This window comes from Podarcis raffonei, chromosome 10, assembly GCF_027172205.1.
Source record: "Podarcis raffonei isolate rPodRaf1 chromosome 10, rPodRaf1.pri, whole genome shotgun sequence".
Classification (NCBI taxonomy): Eukaryota; Metazoa; Chordata; class Lepidosauria; order Squamata; family Lacertidae; genus Podarcis; species Podarcis raffonei.
Genome location: NC_070611.1, coordinates 57,104,877 through 57,126,798, shown reverse-complemented (window position 1 = coordinate 57,126,798; position 21,922 = coordinate 57,104,877). Strand labels below are relative to the sequence as shown.

The 21,922-nt window shown below is 41.9% G+C and overlaps 1 protein-coding gene across 3 annotated transcripts in view; it reads right to left on the bottom strand.

Moving 5' to 3' along the window:
• Positions 1–21,922, bottom strand: part of DENND5B (DENN domain containing 5B) — a 93,433-nt gene that overhangs the window by 32,160 nt on the left and 39,351 nt on the right. For 2 of the 3 annotated variants that reach the window (XM_053407377.1, XM_053407378.1), the window contains exons 2-6: positions 19,236–19,301; positions 13,146–13,255; positions 8,031–8,697; positions 3,569–3,756; positions 39–575 (exon numbers count right to left, since the gene is read on the bottom strand). In XM_053407377.1, the coding sequence (XP_053263352.1) occupies positions 39–575; positions 3,569–3,756; positions 8,031–8,697; positions 13,146–13,255; positions 19,236–19,301 (1,568 nt within the window). The remainder of the gene's footprint in view (positions 1–38; positions 576–3,568; positions 3,757–8,030; positions 8,698–13,145; positions 13,256–19,235; positions 19,302–21,922) is intronic. The other variant, XM_053407379.1, reaches the window with a different exon arrangement.

Genomic DNA, 21,922 nt, shown 5'->3' with positions numbered 1-21,922 from the left:
AATTGACTGTTACAATGAAAATATTTGGCTGCTTTTACTTTGTCAAAATTTTGCATCTGTTCCCTGTTGGTCAGCCACGATTCCCTGTCTTGCGCCGCTTGAATGACGAAAGCATCATAGTCAGAAAACATCTGCGTGAAGCGGTTGGCGAAGACCTCTCGTAGCTGAACGTTCAGTTTGTAGTCCCTCAGCTCCCCGTCTTCACACTGGAGCTTAACATTCCTTTCCTTCTCTTCCAGAGGAATGTTGATGCTCATTTTATCCACTGTCACCCCTGTTCTCTTTGCCAAAGCGTGGAGGCGGGCAATAGTCTCATTGCCCTTGAGCAACTCATACATGTTGATGGTGTTGCTTGGTACGTTCCCATTTTTTTTGTCATTGGCCAAGTCATTGAGGACTAGGTTCTTAAACTTGGTGGCACTCTCGCTACAATGGAGGGTGCCCTCAAGGGGAATTCCAAACTGAAGCAGAACTTCGGAGATTTCCTGGATGAAATCTGGCTTGTTGGGAAACTGAGGAAGTTCCTCTGGTAACTCAATAAAGTGGTTATCGATATCCACGAAGCAGAGGTTAGCCTGGAGGGGGGGAAAGCCAAATATTATTATTAAATGTATTAGTTGCCTAATACAGAAATAGTCTCTTTTGGGGGGGTGTGAAATAGTCTCTTGGAGACAAAGTGTTTGAAATATACTAATCATCAACACACTAAAAAATGCAACTTCAAGTATCACATCGACAACGGCAACATAAGAAATACATAGGTAATGATAACCCATCAGCACACATAAAATATTCAGAAGTCACTTTGAATAGGCAGGGATGTCTTTACAGGGAAATCCTTGGGAAGGCTTTAAACAAACAAAACAAAACAAACCTTTCCAACTGATTGGGGTATGGGCAAAATATCCATGCCAGAGGCAGCTGAATCCAAATATTCTCTCCCACTTAAGTACTAATATAGAAAATCCAAGAATGAGCCATTGGCTCCCCTCTAGTAGTGCCCAAATGTTTGCCACCTGTCCAACAGTGAGGCTGCCTTCAAAAATATACACAATGGTTTCACCACATACACAGGGATCTTTTGTTTGGAAATATAATGTAATCCAACTTTTACATAAACCTGTAAACCCTCAAAATAAAGCGTGGTGCCTTGGAAGAGATTACTATTCCCCACCCCCACGACTCAGCTTTAGTCTGAAATTCATTGCTCATGAATTTGCTGTGCTGAATCCAGCTTGTTTCCCCGCAAGGGAGCTGAGGCCTCAGATGTACCAACCATGACAAAGTAGCATAACAGGAGACCTAGATATTCACAAGGGCAACGGCAACTCACTCTAGTCAGTCTTTGAACTGATATTTAATTGGTACCAGCACTCGGTTGTTTTCTCTAGGGTGTGTTGAAGAAGTCCACTTGCAATGCGCTTCTCACAGGAAGGAAAAGGCAGGAATTTGAACTAAATCCCCAAATTACATTAATTAGCTGCCTCATATGCTTAGAGATATATTTTAAAAACAGGACATGAAGCAGGGAAGGACTGCAAGGTTCAGAAGTTCAACTGGCATCTACGGTGTTATCTTTTTGGTGTCAGCTTAATTACTTTCCCAAGCATTAGGTGTTGAGATTTTATAAAACTGCATTCTAGTTTATTTGAGCATTAGCTTTATCTGTTTGTTTTACATATTATATTGTGAGGATAAGGACCTGCATTTATTATTTTATAGTCGACCCTTGTGTCAATAATAACAAGGGTGAGATAAAATGCCAAAATAAATTGAGTGTACAAGGAGGATCTACAAGATAAGCTCAACTCCATGTTGCACATTCCCATACACTAGGGAGGTGAAGTCGTCTTTTATGCAAGGCAGACTGAAACTGTTAATGGTATCTGATTTTTAGTCTTTTCTTTCTACTCCTACATCCACTGAAAAATGACTCTAGGTAACAGAGAAGGGGAGGAGCTGAGGGGCTGCATTTAATGGTGGCATTTTGAAACAGCACTTTCCACAAGATGATAAAACCATTCCGTCTTCTGGCACACGAATACTAGTGAACAAAGGTTCATTTCAGTGTTCCTTTCATTGTTCAGGCCAAGCTCCACACTCTTGGGGCTAAAAATAAAACCTTTGTGCACTTGAGATAAAATCCTAACAAGTGGCATGAATATATATTTGAACCACCTCGCTAGAAACAGGAAGAGATGCAGGGAAACAGCTGTCAACAGTAATAAACTAAATTAAATGACTGGTGTTGGCCAGCAGCACTAATAAATGGGACACACACACAAACTGGGAAAAGGCAATTCAATGCTACTGGGGCTTGGCTGGGTAGATGGAGCTACTTCCACACAACAAATGGTACAAAACTAGTCAGGGAATATGCTTCTTCATAGCCCAATAGTCAGAAAGACCATTTTAAAAAAACAAAAAACTTCTGAAAACAATGACAGTGTTTTTGTGCCACAGCTGCATCTAAAGAGATATTGTAAAATTAGCAAAAATTATAAAAGCATCCAAATCTCTGCGGGAAGTGCAAGAAAGAAGTGGGGACATTATACCATATGTGGTGGGGGTGTAAGGTGGTAAGACAATTTTGGAATGAGATACATGAGGAGATCAAAAAGATCCTCAGGAGCTCTATTTCAAAAAAAACAGAGTCATACTTACTGAGTTTATTGACAAATGACATACCCAAGGACAAAAGGAATATATTTTTGTATATAACCGCAGCCGCAAGAATACTTATGGCAAAATATTGGAAAACAGAAAAAGTATCACAAATGACAGAATGGCTAGTTAAGATTTGTGAGTTTGCCGAGATGGCAAAAATGACTGCAGCAATCAGGGGCTGCTCCAATCAAAAATTCTATACAGAATGGGAATGCATAGGGGAATACATGAAGAAATATGGTGTTAAAGCAGAACTCTTAATAGGCAATTGTTAAGCATGTAACGACAAAAGAAGTAATTATAATTTAAGAGTTTTCAAGTTACTCTATTTTATCAAAGCAACTAGAAAAAATATATATTATGATGGGAAGATCTCACACAGGTGAAGGGAAGCAGTGGGGAGGCGGGGTTAGGTTGAATTTGGGAAATAAAATAATATATGGAACAGCAAAGGATATAATAGATTCTTATAGAATAGTAATAATTGTAACCAGAATAGAAGTTTAAAAGGGGAAGTAAACGTACTTTTAGCATTTTCATTATTGTAATAGTTATTATTATTTCTTATCAGTAGAAGGCAATGTTAATTTAGACTTCTTTTTTTTTGCTGTTTGTATAAAAAAGGGGGAGGTCTTCTTCTTGGATTGAGTAAAAAGAGAAACAGTTACAGTATTTAGATTGCATTCCTAAAGCCTTACTCTGATGTTCCTATCCAGAGAGGACCCATGTCCAAATACAGAGCCCATGGGTTTGCTACAAATGCACAGAAAAACCTGGAATACCCATGTGGAATTATATAGCTCACGGCAAGTTTTAACAACAGAAGAAGGCATCCTGAACTCAGGTTGCCAATATTCAGCACTGCACACAGCCCTAAGGTTCAGCAGTGTGCAACAGTCACCTCTTGGGGAAGCTCCAGTTTGGAACGGTCTGTTCCCTCCTTCGACTGCAGGCCCATCAAGTAAGGTACAGGAGCATCGAGGAAGTGCAGGAGAGAGGCTGGGAGGATGGGGACGTAGACATGTTGCCACTGAAATGGGAACAGCAGCGTGGTGATCCCTTCTGCAACCGTCATCAGACGCTGGTAGTCTAAACACAGCAAACCAACACAGAATTACTATATCGTTCCTCTTAAAAAGCCATCAACACATCAGCATTAGACAGATGGCAAGTGCAGAGCAATTCTTAAACCCACAGAGCACGTTTTGCAGCTATTCGTCAGCTTGATTTAAGTGTGTGGCACGAGCTCGCTGCTTGTTTAAAATGGATTGAAATATTAACTCCAGAACTATTACACAAAGAAAGCTATGAAATTTTAATAGACACATCCAGCTATGATACAAAATTTAAAAAGTGAATTTAAGATGAACACCAGGAGAACGGCAAAGCGGATTTATGTACATTGCTCTGCTGAATTGCCAGAGGAACAGCAATATGCAGATGGGACAAGAAAGGAACCAGCAGCAAGGGGAGCAATGGCTGTCATGCCCGTTTTTGCTCACAATTGTTCATTAGGCTGAATTTTCAGCTCACGTGTTAGCAGGCTCCAGGAAGCAAGGCAGCCTGCAAATCCACCTTGACGGAAAATCAGAACTAACTACACAAACGTGAAATGCACCCTAGGACTTATTTTTAAAACAAGATTTCAAGCCAGTACTCTCAAACTCACCAGTACCCTGTCAGCATTTTATTCCTGTGTATTCTATTAAGTTTCTAGCCAGAAAGGATGTTTCTACAATAACTGATATAAAGTGTTCTTCTTTTGATGCTACCCAATACTGTTCCAACAATTGCAATCTGATCTTCGACTACTTCTTCCATATTAGAAAGTGCAAATGATTCTGAAGGGGAGGGGGCTCTAAGTGAAGGTTTAACATGAATGTAAAATGTATCCCAACTGAAAATGGTCAAGTGGCTCACCAGCGTTAACAGTGATTGAATTTCTCTTCTTGAGTTGTATTCATATTAACTCTAGCTGGTTAATTAAGAATGGATTCCCACAGTTTAGACTCCTTCACATCTATTAATTGTGTGTGTGTCCACATGTGGGGACACACACACACACACACACACACACACACACACACACACACAGTCAGATTAACAAGGACAGGTCTTGTGCCTTTTCCCACAACAGAAAAAGTCCTCTGACTGACAAGCGCATGGTCCAAAGGGGTCAAAAGAAATACTGAAATGTTTACTAAGAGCACTCCACCAGGGTGCCATATGGAATGAAATGAACCCTCTTCTCAAGTATTCCGTTCCCAAACTTTAAGGTAAAGGTAAAGGGACCCCTGACCATTAGGTCCAGTTGTGACCGACTCTGGGGTTGCAGTGCTCATCTCGCTTTATTGGCCGAGGGAGCTGGCGTACAGCTTCCAGGTCATGTGGTCAGCATGACTAAGCCGCTTCTGGCGAACCAGAGCAGCGCATGGAAACACCATTTACCTTCCCACCGGAGCGGTACCTATTTATCTACTTGCACTTTGACGTGCTTTTGAACTGCTAGGTTGGCAGGAGCAGGGACCGAGCAACGGGAGCTCACTCTGTCACGGGGATTCAAACTGCCGACCTTCTGATCGCCAAGCGCTAGGCTCTGTGGTTTAACCCACAGCGCCACCCGCATCCAAACTTTACACAGCTTTATATATGACTTTAGAAGAGATAAGCTACCATTGTAAACTAAGTTTCAAATGGCCTCTAAAAGTATTAGCTTGGAAACACAGGTCAAATCCATTCTAAATGCATGTGCGCCATGTCTACACTTTTATACTGCCTCCCATTAGCTGAATAGCTTCCTATTTATTACCTCTCTGCTGGAGGAGCGTTAATGAGCAAAATAAAAACCACTGCCTCTCAAGTATATTATCTCTTTTTATGCCTTATCTACATCAGAGTATATTGCCAGGCTTTCAGCACAGAAAAACAATCTGATCAGTATTCAGCCAGGAATTTAAAATTGCTAAGGGGCGGCACTGGCAGCCCAGACTCCCTCTTTATCTCTGGCACAATGAAGCCTTCTCAGGAGGGCGGAAGCTTAGGAAAATGTACTTTTTGAAAGGGAACAGCAAATAAACAATTTAATTATTTGTTGAAAATAAATCCAGCTATACAGGTTATAAAACACCCAAATAATACAAATAACACATAATAAAATTCAACATCAGAACAAATAAAAGGTAAAGGGTAAAGGTACCCCTGCCCATACGGGCCAGTCTTGCCAGACTCCAGGGTTTGTGCGCCCATCTCACTCAAGAGGCCGGGGGCCAGCGCTGTCCGCAGACACTTCCGGGTCACGTGGCCAGCGTGACAAAGCTGCATCTGGCGAGCCAGAGCTGCACACAGAACGCCGTTTACCTTCCCGCTTGTAAGCGGTCCCTATTTATCTACTTGCACCCGGAGGTGCTTTTGAACTGCTAGGTTGGCAGGCGCTGGGACCGAACGACGGGAGCGCACCCCGCCGCGGGGATTCGAAACGCTGACCTTTCGATCAGCAAGCCCTAGGCGCTGAGGCTTTTACCCACAGCGCCACCCGTGTCCCTGTCATCAGAACAAATACAGCCGCCTAAAAATAGCTGAGAAGGCTGAACTACTAATCAGCTAAACATTAATCAAGGGACAAGGTGGTGTAGGGGTTAAGAGCGCTGGACCAGGACCTGGGAGACCACTCAGCCCCGAAGCTCACTGGGTGACTTTGGGCCAAGCACTGTCTCTCAGCCTGATCTACCTCACAGGGTGGTTGTGAGGTCTGCATATGCCATCTTGAGCTCCTGGGAGGAAAGGCAGGATCTGAATGTATTAATACATACCAAAACTTCGAAAGCCTCAGAAAATTAAAAAAGAATTAGCCAGGCACCAGAAGGATGACAATACTGGCCTTCCAAAGACAGGGTGCCACCACGGAGAAAGCTCTGTCCTACAAAACCACAAAGTGAGTTTTCCCCAGTGGCGGAATGTGAAAATGTGGCTCCTCCCATAAGGTCTGGCAAGCAACAATCATGCACACTCTTCCTCACATATCCTGAACACTTATCACCAATTTCATAAAAGAAAAATGTTCCAAAATGTGAAAAGATGGAAAAAGTTTTGGAGAGTTGTTTTTTTTTTAATGTATATATTACCTTATTTGTTGTAAAAACTGTTTCAGATGTTTTTCTTCTTAAATGTTATTTAAAAACATAGTTATTTTGTTGTTGTTTTATTTTTAATTCTATCTTAACTTTCTGGTGGTTGCAGTTCTGGGCTCCTTTGGGAGGAATAATGGGCTACACATTTAATACGCAAAATAAATAAATTAGGGGGTAGCCAATGGAATGTCCCCAGACCGCATGGCCAATAGACAGGGATGATGGGGGCTGTAGCCCCACATCTGGATGGCAGCACATTGGATAAACCTGCTTGAATTCATCTATCTGGCACCAACATTGCTGTCCTTTCAATGCAGGCAAAGAAATGTTTATTCTTCCACTACCCCCTAGTTCTCCCCTACCCCCTAGTTCTTAGTTATGTTTTAATTTTATGTAGTATTTTGTTTTTGTAAACTGCCCTGGAAGAATATGAATCTTTAAATTAAATAACAACAAATAAATGCCCATGAACAGAAAAAGGCTTAAACTGCAAGGCCAGGAGAATTCAAACTCTTCTTAAATTGCTTGCAGGCACACATCCGAAACAGATTTCCTCCTTTCTGCAGAGTTAACAATTTAATTCACCCCTCTCTGGTAGCAATCTTGTGCTGGTAGCATTTGTCACTTATCCTCAGGAAGCTGTACTAACAGCCTCAGAACAGGATAAGTTTGAAAATGTTGGAACACACACTTTCCCACAATATTCATGACACACACACGATATATAAGCAAATAAAATACATGCATGCACACACACACATGCCTTCAAAGGGGCAGCACAGAAATTCAGATGCAGAAGAAAAATTAAAAAGTGAGGTAATTGCTTTTAAAAGTCAGTCCAGAAGACCCTGCAAACTATTTAAAATATGTTAAGAAAAATATTGGTGTGAAATGCTCTGAGCTAAGCAGTTAAAAGGGTTAACACCCAAAAATAAACAATGTCTTTCCACAGAAACTGCTGTACTCCTGAAGGTTATAATTTTCTTGGAAGACACTCACAGCCTTTGCAACGATGGTGAATCTTCAGTTGGTGCTTAGACTAAATTTGTAGGAGAATGCAGAGCACTCTGTTAAGATATATGCATTTGGCTCTAAAATATATTGTTTGGCTGTTTCAGGTCTGTTCTTTTAAAAACATTGTTTCTGGGGAAAAACACCACCCGCTATTACCATTCGTGTGGCCAAGTTAGAGGAAAACTCAGCAACCTGATTGAACTAAAAGTTAAGTCAGCTTACCTTGAGAATAAAGAAGGATCTGCATTTCTAGGAGAACACACGTAAAAACCTGGATGAGGTTCTCCAAGCCCAATAACTCAAAGGCCTCCCGGAGAGGGTAGTCGGATAACGGGAGTTCATTAGGCCCAGGCCTCTGGCAAAAGATAGGCTCATAGACCCCGTAGAATTTGAGAGACCTTCCTGGAGGCGGAAGGGGCACTTCATAAAGAATGTTATGGATGTAGCTCTCCAGGGGTAAAGGTGGAGGTTGCTGGGAGGTGACTGCTTTGTAAAGCTGGATGAGGAATTTCTTGCAGGCTTGCATGAAAGGAAGGGGAGCAATGAGGCAAATGCACTTGGAGACGTAGAGCGTGTCCCTGTTGATATCGTAGGAGTTGTAGCGCTGCATCTTGGCCAGCGACGTGGAGTCACCTTCGTCGAGGCTGCTTGCCAGGGAGTCCATGCTGCACGACGACGAGGCGCAGACGCTGTTGCATTGCTCTGCGTTGTGCATTTGATAAAGCGTCTGCATAGCTGTGCAAATCTGCTTGCTGGTGACCTCCTCGTAAAAGGTGAGTACGAACCCGTAAGTGCGGGAACCGTCTTCCCGGGTAATGATGAACGAGTGGAACTGGGGGTCTCTGTTATCGGTTTGAGTCCTGAAGGATAGCCCTTTGGGCATACATAACTGCAAGAAGAGTGGGGAGGGGAAACACAACACATCAGTAGCTCATCTAATTTCACCTGGTATAACCCACAAGGATGTTTCTCTTGTGCAGGCCCCAACGCAATGTCCAGGAGCTCACGCCATTTGTATAATTCCTGTTTGGTTCAAGAGGGTTTTTGCACAGGAGATGCTTCTGGCAGAAGAAGTTGGAGAAAGCTATCTTGTTAAACCAGTTAATTAAAAAAAAATCTGCACTCTTGAAAATAAGATTCCCAGCCTCAAGCACAAAAGGACATTGCCTTTAATTTGTAATTTTTATGAAGCAAACGGAATGACTTTGCACAATTATACTGCAACGGCCATTTGCCACCGTTCATAAATTCATTTACAGCCTCATGAGTTGAATGTGAGTATCTCAATAAAGCAGCGAACAAGAGCTCCTCTATTTCCTTTGTCAGTAATGTGGAGTACACATAATTCTTAAAAGGGAGCAAAATTTACTGGTAAAAAAATTAAGCAAGCAAAAGCTGAATTGTTCAAGGAAACTTGGAATCAGAAAAAAGGAAGAAAGGAAAACCCAAGCAGGATTCCCCATGGAACAAATAGCTGCAGCAGCTTTATACAAGTTACAAAGAAATGTATGTTCTTATTAATTTTGGTAGTGGAAGCATAGGTGTAAAGCAGGCATGTCCAAAGTCCGTTTCAGGGGCCAAATACGGCCAGCTGGTCGGTTTAATCCGGCCTCTGGCAGTTTATTTCCTGGGGTAAAATCCTAAAAAATCTCAACAACTTCAATCCTTTAAAAAGTCCTTCACTTCATCAAATCTGGCCCTCTTCGGAAAAAGTTTGGACACCACTGACTGTAAAGGTAAAGGTAAAGGCAAAGCATAACTGTATTCAGCAGCGACAAGGTAAAATCCCATTATTCTCACTCAATGCCGAGTGAGAATACTACAGAGAACACTAAAATTACTGATTTACCAGATGTGAAATGCAACTCAACCATTGGCACCGGAAGCAGAACAGTGAGACGTACAAGTGTAGATCTAGTACTGTCATCACCGTGAGTCATCCAGACTGGGTCCTCAAAATCCCTTTTACAGTTAATGCATAGAACAGTATGGCTATGACTCAGTAGCAGGGTTTAATTTCATTTAACTGATAGCCTGTGTTACAATTTTATGGTTCATGTCAACAAAGGCTATTTCTGGATGGCAGCCACGCATTCATTCAAAATGTTTCCAGATTGTTAATGCTCACAGGGCAGCATTTTTACCACCACATCTTGCAATCAGAGATTTTCCAGGCTAGATTTAAAATTGAGATTGATTCAACAACAACAAAATACATTTGGGGTATATTGGACAACATCTATGGAAGGAAGCCTAAATTTGGAAATGCCTCACTGAGGTATATGATGTGGGCTTGTCTGCCACTTAACAGCAGATTCAAAATATTGATATATAATTTGCATGTGCCTGGGTGTGTGTATGTGAGAGAGAGGTCATGTGTAACACAAGCCCCTGTGGGATGTGTACACCCACAGTAAACACACATACAAAATCACAGAACTGTAGAGTTTGGAGGGACTACGAGGATCATCTAGTCCCACCTCCTGCAAGGCAGTAATCTTTTGTCCAACGTGGGGCTTGAACCCACAACCTTGAGACGGAGTCTTGTTGGGCATTTAGTAACTGCAAAGCAAGGACTGCCTGTAAGATTGTGGCCACAATCATTTATAAAGCCCTAAAGAGCTTGAGGGCACAAGTTAGTGCCAGAGAACGCAATCCTAATGATGGGGAAGGAATTCTGTTTGTGGTCCTCCTGAGGATTTGTGGTGAGAGGGACTTGCAGAAGGGTCTTGTCACTGTCCAGAGTGAGGAATCAACTCTTTCTTGTCAAAAGTACACTTACAAGTTAGGAAAATGCATGTCTATTCATAAACACACATTTTCATTGATGTTTTTTTTCCTGTGAAAATGCTTTGAGATATTATATGGGATGTGATTCACAAATGGAATCAAACCAAGAAATAATACATTAAATGAACATATATTCATTAGACTGTTTGGCAGCTGTAATTCTAGCCAATAATATTCTGCCAGCAGGGAGTAGATCAAGCAAGGGTAGTGATTGCGGCAGGATTTACCATTTTTCAGGGCTATGACTTACTCACCCTTACGTTTCCAGGCTCATAGATCCTAAAATAGTCACATAGAAAGGACTTAATACTAATTCCCAGGGCGGGGGTGGGGAATATGCAAGAAAGGATAAGAACCAACAGCTTGGGAACATTTACATTTGCCAATGGATAAGGACATGAGTCACCTGGGATTTTCCCCACAACTTAAGTGCAGGACGAAAAGCAGCCATTGCTGTATGTGAGAAAACAGAGTTTTCAACGTGTGTGACATCCTGCATGGTTCAGTACAAATGGAGAGCTGCAGTTTAGTAAAAGGATTCCCCCTTCCCATCTCCTTTTCCATGAACTAGATTTCTCAGAAGCCATTTGCAATCCGTTTAGCATCCAGCAGTCCCAGAAATTTCCCCCATGGGCTAACCTTCAAAAAAGCTCATGCATTCGCCTCCAAGGAAGACCACCAATTGCTATTTATATAAAAGGCAGGCAGAAAAGCAAGGCAATGACAAAACTAATACTGAAAGAAAAAGAGCAACAAAAGCTAGCAACCGCCTATGGTTATTGTTAGCAGGGGAGAGAGAAATGCTCTCTTAAGTGAGGCTTTTATTCCCCAGCCCTTAAAATGACAACAAACAAGATTTGGGGCAGAAGCAGCTCCATAAGGATTATTTATCTTAGCACATTGTTTTCACCCCATCATCATATAGAATGGTGTCATTAATAGGTCAGGAAGTGAAGAAGGCCTAAAGTAGCCTGTTCTGTTTTCGACTTGGTTCTGATGAGGACTGTAGACCGGGGTAGGCAACCTAAGGCCTGGGGGCCAGATGCAACCCAATCGCCTTCTAAATCCAGCCCGCGGATGGTCTGAGAATCAGCATGCTTTTACATGAGTAGAATGTGTCCTTTTATTTAAAATGCATCTCTGGTTTATTTGTAGGGCATAGGAATTCGTTCATTTTTTCTCTCCAAAATATAGTCTGGCCCACCACATGGTCTGAGGGACGGTGAACCGACCCACAGCTGAAAAAGGTTGCTGACCCCTGCTGTAGACCATGGGTTGGCAAACTAAGGCCTGGGGGCTGGATCTGGCCCAATCGCCTTCTCAATCCAGCCAGCGGACGGTCTGGGAATCAGCATGTTTTTACATGAGTAAAATGTGTCCTTTTATTTAAAATGCATCTCTGGATTATTTGTATAGTCCGGCCCCCCACAAGCTCTGAGGGACGGTGGACCGGCCCCCTGCTGGTAAAGTTTGCTGACCCTGCTGTAGACCATTCTGCACAGAATAAAAACTACACAGTGAACTTCTGTATTTACATGGGTATTACTGACTGAAGCAAGAATAGGGGAAATGAGCATGAACGTGGTGAACTGAGAGCTTACATAAGGGGACAACGGGAGGAAGAGAAAACAGGGAAGAGGGAAGGAGGCTTGTAAAGTCTGAGGCAGTAGACTGCTTAAGAGTCAGGAGCATAAATAAACAAACCCTGGAGGTTTTTAAGCAGAGGTTGGGCATCATCTGTCATGGGTGCTTTCCTGCATTGCAGGGGGTTGGACTAGATAACCCTTGGGTTCCTCCTAACTCTACAATTCTATGATTCTATGTCTGTGCTTGCTGATAAGAGGAGCCTTAACCTTGAAATGTAGATGGGATCACCAGGTGGCTCTGAACACAAGAGGCATGCTGAATTTCTGAATGCATTTGGGACCACAAAGAAGTAAGGGAGGAAGCTTCACAGACAGATTGCTCCGTAATTCCAATAATAAATCCCTTGCCACTATTTTGTACCTAGCTCTAAATTTGGCATCTAGTAAACAAAGCAAAACAGTAGGTTCTGCCAAGCCTGAATTCTGCCCAATACTGCTTTACACAATAGTAATATTCACTGGCAAAACTAGTGTTCCACCAATAGCAGTTGACAAAGGATAATCTGAAAATCGTACTCTTTTTGAAAGGAATACTTTCAAACAGAAAACCAGTTCAGTGTGACAGCCTAAAAGCCAACAAGGAAACAGAAGGGAAAACTAACCCAAAGCTTCTCTGCTTAAATTTAGGCGGCAATATTAAGCCTCATGGAACTCAGTGGGTCTCGGCGCATTAAAAAAAAAAGGGGGGGGAGGAGGACTGCAAGTTGATATGCAGCCTTAAACAATCACTACACCAAAATCCTAAGCTGCTACTTTCCCCCAGCCTACTTTTCACACTGTGGCTGAAGGAGATAGAAAGAGAGTAAGGCTGAAGCATGCAAGAGAAACCAGCCTTCCAACAGAGATGGGAAAAATAATGGAAGGAGGATCTCTCTCTTTGGAAGGAGTCTTCTCTACATACCATGTTGACTGCATCTTGATCAAAGGGGTTCCACTCTATGTTCTGGGGATAGTGAGCCAAGACTTTGGACTTGAAAGTTCTTCTTAAGGGGCTCTGGTCAAAGTTTTCTCCTGTAACAAATAAAAAAAAAAGCCACAATAGTTACAACAACTGGTTTGCAATACATCTGGCCCGCTCAACATCTGATCAAAGAAGAAAATACAGAGGGAAAGGACATGTATGTTTTTACTTCATCGGCTTTTAGAAAAGGAAGGTCTAAAGGACGTGCACAAGATGCATTCAGCCGTTTCTTCCTTCAGTTAACTTGGTTCTGTAATTTGAACTGATGTGGGTGCATTTTAAAGCTACAAAAAGCAGTGCTGAAAACTCACAATCATCATTAGGGGCTGCTGTAGAATGGCTGTGAGCCAAACTGGCAACTTAATACTCTTGCCCAAGTTTAATGTATTCAGTCTAATCTCCGGCATAGTGGCGAAAAGATCAGCGGAAGAAGGGCGACACATGAACTTGCATGGTATACAACAGTGTCTGCAATAAGAAACAAATGTGGAAAAATGTGATCCAGGGATCAGCTCCCCATCACAAGGGAGGAATGCTCATGTTTGTCTACTTAAGAAAAAGCTGGTAGAAAGGTCCACTGAGGCACTCCAAAAAACTCCTGCTCAATGAGACCTAGAAGTTTCAGCATCTCTACAAAGGGCCAAAACAGACACCATGTTAACTGCATCTATGCACTGACCGTGCAGCCCTGTTGTTTTTAATGCAGAAAAGCATCAGGGAAAGGGGTTGAAAAGTATTAGGATCCTAATAAGCAGCCAAGGTGATTTAAACCCAGGAAATGCCCCATTGGCACCATTAGGGAGGAAAGCATTGAATTCTCTCTAGTCACTTGGTAGGATTGTGATAATTATCAGCCCACCACAAGCAGATGCTATTTGCACTTCTGAAAACCTCCATGTTGAACACTGTAATGCCTAACAGGTATGGCGTCACCAGAGTCCTCTAGCAGAAAGTGCAACTGAATAGAAGTTGCATAAGGAGACCACAGCTCATCTCAACTGGGCTTGCGCAGGAGACTTGCCTATGGTGGTGTGCTTTATGCCACCTGCTTCACGTGGCAAAATATCTCAGGCTGGCCCTAGACAGTGATAGCACCAAACCTCAGGAGATGGGAACTTCAGAAAGGAAAAGTGAACCCACTACGTTCTTCTTGGTTGAGAAACAAGGTAAAGGGCATTCAATTAAGCACCATCAGTTTCAATGCTGGCCCCTCATTCCCCACCCACCCCAAAAGTATAGCACAATATCCAGCAGTAGTAGTAGTAGCAGTAGTAGTAGTGGTGGTAGTAGTAGTAGCAGTAGTAGTAGTAGTAATAAATAATAATAATAATAATAATAATAATAATAATAATAATAATAACAATAATAATGTTTATACCTTGCCAATCTGGCTTGGTTTCCCCAGCCACTCTAGGGGCTGACAACATATATAAAAACATAGTAAAACATCAAACATTAAAAACTTCCCAATACAGGACTGCCTTCAGATGTCTTCTAAAAGTTGTGTAATACTTTATCTCCTTGACGTCTGAAGTAAGGGTGTTCCACAGGGAGGGTACCACTACCAAGAAGACCCTCTGCCTGATTCCCTGTAACTTCGCTTCTCTCAGTGAGGGAACCAGCAGAAGACCCTCGGAGGAGGACCTCCGTGTCCGGGCTGAGTGATGGGGGTGGAGATGCTCCTTCAGGTATACTGGACAGAGGCCATTGACGGCTTTAAAGGTCAGCAGCAACACTTTGAATTGTGTTCAGAAACGTACTGGGAGCCAGTGAAGATCCTTCAGGACCAGTGTTATATGGTCCTGGTGGATCCCCCCTCTCTGCTGGTGGAACAGATTTCTACTGTGCAACGGAGCTTACCCTTCCTCTGCTCTGGGTTGATGGCAAGACCCTAAATTAACTTCTGTGCCCAGTCCCAGCTGCCTGGGGCTGATGGGAATTGGGAGTTCCACAACGTCTGCAGGTTCCCCATCTCCAAGAGCTGCAGGTTCCCCATCCCAACTGTAAAATGCTAGATAGAAAACAATGAATACTTGTTATCACCTACAAGAAAGATACTAGGTTCTGTTGGGGTAGTTCCACATTTCTTCAGGAGTACCCAAGTTTATCTCAGAATCCTCATGCATCATAAAAACTACATTAAAAATGCACCTTAGACATAAGGCACACTCAAGCCCCATAGTTCATGTGGTGAAACTTCAGCTCCCCAGAAGCTGTTATCACTCCACCTCCCATCAGCCCCAGCCAATATGGCCAATGGGATGGGAACTGTAGTCTAGCAACTTCTAGTAAACCATACCTGCCCTTACAGAATGGCCTGTCGTTAACTGCTGAACTTCTCACTCAACTCAGCAAGGTACAATCTGCGGGTTAGGATCATTTTGAAACTTCACACAGAAGCAAGCCAATGTTTATCTTGTAATACACTTATGCCAGGGGAAGGCTGTAATATAATATATTATAATAATTTATTATTTATACCCCGCCCATCCGGCTGGGTTTCCCCAGCCACTCTGGGCAGCTCCCAACAGAATATTAAAATCACGATAAAACAGCTTCCCATCAAGCAAAGACGTACAATAAACACATCTCCAGCTATGATTCTCATCAAATTCACCACTTTCATTTTTTCAGAAATATATCTGTTTAGAATATACACCTATAAGTAAACATATTTTAAGACTCATAAAAGCCATTCTCAGTTTGTTATTTTCCCAGAACATATACACCTCAACGCATTTAAATACATTTTCCTGTCTCTGCTTTAAATTGGACAAAAATGTCCTGCTCATTTTTTGCTTTTTAGAAAAAATAATAGCTACTAACACAAAAAGATGCAATGTGTAGTAAGGCCCAGTTTGGAAAAGCAATTGCAAAGGAGGACTAAATACAACACAGAGAAATACACATGTGTATACAGGCTGCCAATCAAAGGACTGAAAACGCTGCAACGAATGGTGCAGATTACTGCTTGTTGTAGAGCAACATTGTATAGTTATGTAGACTTATCTGCTTGGTGCATATGTTGTGGTGTAGGGCAGCCAGTGCTTTGAAGTTTGGAAAACTCATATGAGAATTGGAGCAAGCATTGCTCCACCACCTTCATAGCAATAAATATGGATCTTGGTGTCTAATATATAATTGTAGGTTTTTCTAGGTATTTGAGACATGCATATTTTGAAATTTTAAAGATGAAAAAAAATCATTTTGCTGGATAACTATATCACTGGAATGAATTACTTTCTCAGCTGAAAAAATTATAATCCACAAAGCCAAACACTGAGAAGAGTTCCAGTAGTTCTACTTTTGCTTACTTTGGACTGCAAAAATAAAGACGTTTTCAAGCACCTGCAAAGGTGAGGAATGCATGTCTTGGGGGTGTCATAAGTTAATAATTATAATATTAACTTACAAATTGCACTGGCTCAGTAACTTATTTTAATTCACATTTGGCAAGATGCAGGAAATGAAAAACTATTCGTCAAAAGTAAGTCTGAATGCACTCACTGGGACTACCTGGCTAGATAACTGTGCACAGGATTGCAGCCATGCACTCCAACTCATATTCTGAAATACAGAAAATGGTGCAATTTATTTGCTTTCTAAGCCTTTGTAAATATTGCTGTGTCCCACTCACACTCATTCTAAAATCACATAATAGACAGTATTATGGCAGTAAGCCTTTACGTCCTAATCCAAGAGAGAACTACTATAATAAATTACCATTGCAGTGGCACTCTGAGTGATATGCAAACTAATGGGAACTGCAGAGCATAAAACAATAAGAGGATTTCACCCAACGCAGACCTGCAATAGGGCTAGAAATTATTGAAGAAATAATAATGTGTGTGATGCAATAAAGTTGTATTTTATTAATCTGTTGCCATTTTTTCCTCTTGTGAATATATGAAGATAAAGCTGAAGGGAAAACTCTACTAAAAAGGAGACTCCAGAAAACAGAACTGTGAATGTCTGACAATATATATATAATACAGTATTTTTTATTACAAGCTCTCTGTGTTGTGGATTCTCCGATTTAGAAGTTTCAAATGTTGTAAAATTAGGCTAACAATAAGGGTAAATACTGGCTTACTAGTGTAACATTTCATTTTTTGAGTGTCCGTTAAAGTTTCATCCAGAGTGAATGGAGATTTGCACACATTACTATGGTCCAAGTCCAACACTTTTAGGCACTGTGCTACACTGGCTTTCAAGTCAGATTTCATTGTTAAAGTTAAGACTTTCTTAAATGCAACATACTTGTTACTGTTAGTCAGTATCCACCTTCTGAAGTTATTCTTCCATGCATTAAGGACACATGGAGCAGGGAGCCCTCATGCCCTGGCTCCAGTGTCCTCGTGGGACCCACCCTGACCTTCACCTGCTAAGCAAAAGGTCTGAAGGGGAAACCGACCCATGTTTGCCTGAGCACACAAACATAGCCTTCTCTATGTGCTCAGGAACCAATGTGGAAGAACCTCCTTGCATTCAGCTGAATGTGCATATATTGTATTCATCCTTCTGAAGGGGGCCGGTGGGCAGCAACTTTGTGCAGCCATAAGTCATTCCCTCTGCAAAATACTGCAAGATCATCATTTATTTAGAGACTCTGATGCCAATATGAAAGTTTTGTATGTGCAGGGGGTATGAAAAGAACATGATGTCCTTTGTGCACATCGGGCTCCTCTTTTGTGCATAGTGAGCATTCCCCAAGACCCTGTTTTTTGGCCAGCCATTGTCTTCTAGCCTAACCTACCTCACCGGGTTGTTTTGAGGATAAAATGAGAAGGGAGAAAACCAGGTATACTACCTCAAGCTCCTTGGAGGAAAGAAAAAAATGAACAAAATAAACATTTATAATTAGCTAACTCCTTTCTCTTGTCTGCCTGCAAAATCTAGGGCAATTTAGGCTTACAAATGTGTAACTAAATGTTATGGATGCTGCTGTTAAATTAGCACCTCTCTGTTTTATATGGAGAGCTAAGTGGTCTCCATTAAGCTGTAAATTAAAGTTGCATCATATAGTGTTCTTAGATAAGTAGCCGACAGTGCTTCAAGAATATTGCAGACAATATATTTATCAGGATTAAAATATGCTTAACATTAAAATATTTCACTTTTCCCAAAAACAAATGGGTTTGAAAATCTACTGGGAACCTGGACATTGGGAGTATTTGAAATGTGTAATCAATGCAGGAATAGGATGCCGATTAAAAGCAGGAACAAGGAAACAAGGAAGAAGAAAAGGAAGTCTAAAGTTATTACTGCAGACCATTCCTTAGGAACTGTTAGAATGTGAGAGCAGTTTCCTTCTCCCGCAGTTTCCCCCCAGTAGCTGGCATGCCAAAGCATGCCATCTTTGTTCCAGAAGATAAAACATTACTTTATGCACCTTACATCCTCCCACAAGAACTTGCCTATAAACTCAGATGCTTGCCTAAAGGGCTCTTTTCCAGATTCCACTACTGTCAGCGAGGCAGGTGGCACCTTTGATGGTGGCCAAAGTTTTGCAACTCTTCGCCTGGAGAGGTACACCTGGTATCAAAATCTGTAATCTTTTTGGTACCAGAATTTTGGGGGGTGGGGAATCTTGATTCAATTTCTATCTAGTTAGGCAAATGATGTTTTGCTAGAACTGATGCTGCTCTTAATTCAATGCTGTTTTCAGTTTTTTGCACTGAAAGCCACTCTGGGAACTTGGGTTGAAGGTAGGAGGACAGGATTAAAGCACAAAACAAACTTGTTATGACCTTTCACAGGAAATCCAAAAAAGTATTCAGGGTAGCTGTAGGGGACATTTCCAGACCGAAGAAAAAGATTGTCTTCTTCTGGCATATAACCACATCTGCCATACAGGGTGGTGGGAGGGGAAATAATAGATTTATTGATTATTGATTACAAGGAATCAATTAAGATCGAACCAATCAAAGGAAGAGTATTCAATTGAATTTAAAGTGCAAGATGGATGTGATTACAGGAAATCTGGAGATTAAATTAGTAAGCATCCGCCATCTTTTTTTTTTTTTTTACCTGATGTTCTGTTTGCAGTATCTGAGCTCCTGCCATGACGATCGGCTTCTAGCCACTGGTATAAGACTACATAACACAACAGAAACAAAAAGCACGTATGAACAAAATGAATAGAAAGTGCAGACACACACAAAAACATGGTTAAGAAAAGGAGACATGCACCATGAAGTAGCAATATTTCCTTTCACTGCTTCTGACAGAAAGCAAAAGAATGGAACAATGCATGTTAAGACAGACAGACACACACACACATATCCACACAAAGCTCAGCCCACCAGGAAAGTCTCCTGCAGGAACCCAATTAAGACAAACAATAGGTGTTTTTTTTAATGTGCTCAATCATTTCATATTTGTTTGTGCTGCTTTTCCAAATGGGCTGTGCATTGTCTGTGATAGTAAACAGCAATGGAACACACTAGAGGGTAGTTCAGATATCGCTGCCTCCACACAAGCATCAATGAAGGGGAAGCATTCTATAAAGTTTAAGCAAGTGATCCTTAATCTGTGTTCTAAGAGGCTACAGTGCAGTACAGTACAGTTTAGAAGTTAATGCTAGAAGTATGTCAGAAGCCACCCATGAGGCACTGATTCTCCGTCCCTACCAATGTACGGAACAGTGACATCATCTACAGCAAGGATAGGAAGCCTGCGGTCCTCCAAATGTTGCCGGACTACAATTCCCATCACCACTGGCCCCGCTGGCTGAGGATGATGGGAGATGTAGTCCAACAACACGTGGTGGGCTACACACTCTCTATGCCTGGACTAAAGGAACACCTACTATGAGAAAGGTACTATGGTGATCAAACTACCATGTAGTGGCCAAAAATACCCTGGGAATATTTACTTACGTACAGCATTTGGCCAGCACATGGGAAAGCCATTTCAGGATTGAGTGTCTAGGTGTTGTTGGAGCACAACTCTAATCATCCATGAATATTTCCCATGCTGGCTAGACCTGGTGGGAGCTGGAGTCTGGAAATCTAAAGGTTCCCTGACCTGGTGAGAAAATAAGGAAGTGCAAGGATTCCCCAAGGCAGCATTCCCTGCAGCCCCAAATGTGTGGAGGGTGGGATACGGTTCTCCATCCCTGGGCCCTGAATGACAGGGTTAAACAGAAGGGCTGGATACCAGGAGGCAGCATTAACTGGGCGATCTCAAAATTGCAAGGAGAATGCCTGCCCATTGTTCTGGAGGCTGGCGACTGGATGATACTTGGAAGTTAGTATTAAAAGCAACGCTCTCAACAGGTGTGGGTTGCCACCATGGGCTATGCCAACACCTGAACTGCCCCATCTACAAACAAAAGATGAGATGTTAAAATCAGCAATGAAAAGGAATTAGTATTTTAGAACAAGGAAAGCTTCTACACGTAATGCCATTCTCTCTCCCCCTTTTTGGTATTTATTCAATTTTTCAATAACAAGAAACCAAACAAAGAAAACACAAAACATAATCACATGGCTGACAGGTAGGGATTGCGGGAGCTGGTTTCTCATCCCCGCCATATACAGTGTTAGGCTAGTTGGACCAATTGCACGATTCCATACGGGCCATCTTTACATGAAAATTGAGTAATCTGAGAACCAGAGGTTCCATTTGGAAAAAAAGTTTCTAGTTCGCAGCAGCAGCAAAAAGACGTAGCCATGAAAATTTGAGGGCAAAGCCCAGTAAAACCTGAGAAAACAGAGCATTATATTTTCCGTGGTCAGGGACAGAGCTTCAGCACCTACTGCAGCATTTTGCTCCTCGCCACAACTGGCAAAAATGGAACGCACTACCTGTACTAAAGATGTGGGTTAAGCTGGGAGAAATATGCATAATTTTAGACACATTGCAAACTCCACCTCTCTTTGCTATACGATTTGGGTTTACTATGGTGCTAAGTTCTGACAGAAATTTATGCAGCCCATGAGATTTGCACATCTTTGCAGCAACCTGAAACCACCTGCTTAGAATGGATGGCAGGGTGGGTGTCTGATTCTCGCATCCAAATGTGGGCTTGTTGAAGGGGGCACATTCAGTGTAGGAGAGGCTGAGCCAATGTAAACAGTCTCTTGTGCATTCCAGATTTTTTGAGATGATGCTTACAGAGACCTTTTGTTTCAGTGGTACTTAGTGGGCAAATAGGCACCCCCTTTTTAAATAGATTGTCCCTTTCCTTCAGAATTATAAAAAAATACTCCTTGATTTGATTTTGTAATATGAACACTTAAAATCCAAAGGTCAAGTTTATTGGCTAAAGCCAGACTAATCATTTGGGCAGCCCTCTTTAATTCATTTCATGTTTTTTAAACTAGAGATCATCTGCTCTGCAAAAAAGACAGAAAAGTGAGAGAGAGACAGAACAGGTTGAACACTTAGAAGTGTCAACCTGCACTGCTGATGGAAATGAATACACGAGCAGTATACTAATGGTGCTATAACGACAGACAAAAATGGTTGTGTTTATATGGCCTCCGAGATCTCATTACCGCAAGCCATTCCTCTTTGATTAGCTTCTACACAGAACTGAGGCACGCACAGGCAAGACCTACAAATACACTTAGGAACAAGACACCCAAATATTTTCAAATAAAGCTCCTTCATTCATTCCCCAAGAGCTCAGTTATATCAAATGTTGGTCTACTGGGCTTATAAATAAGGGGCTGCCCCATTTTGCTATGAAGTATTCATGCACTTAACGC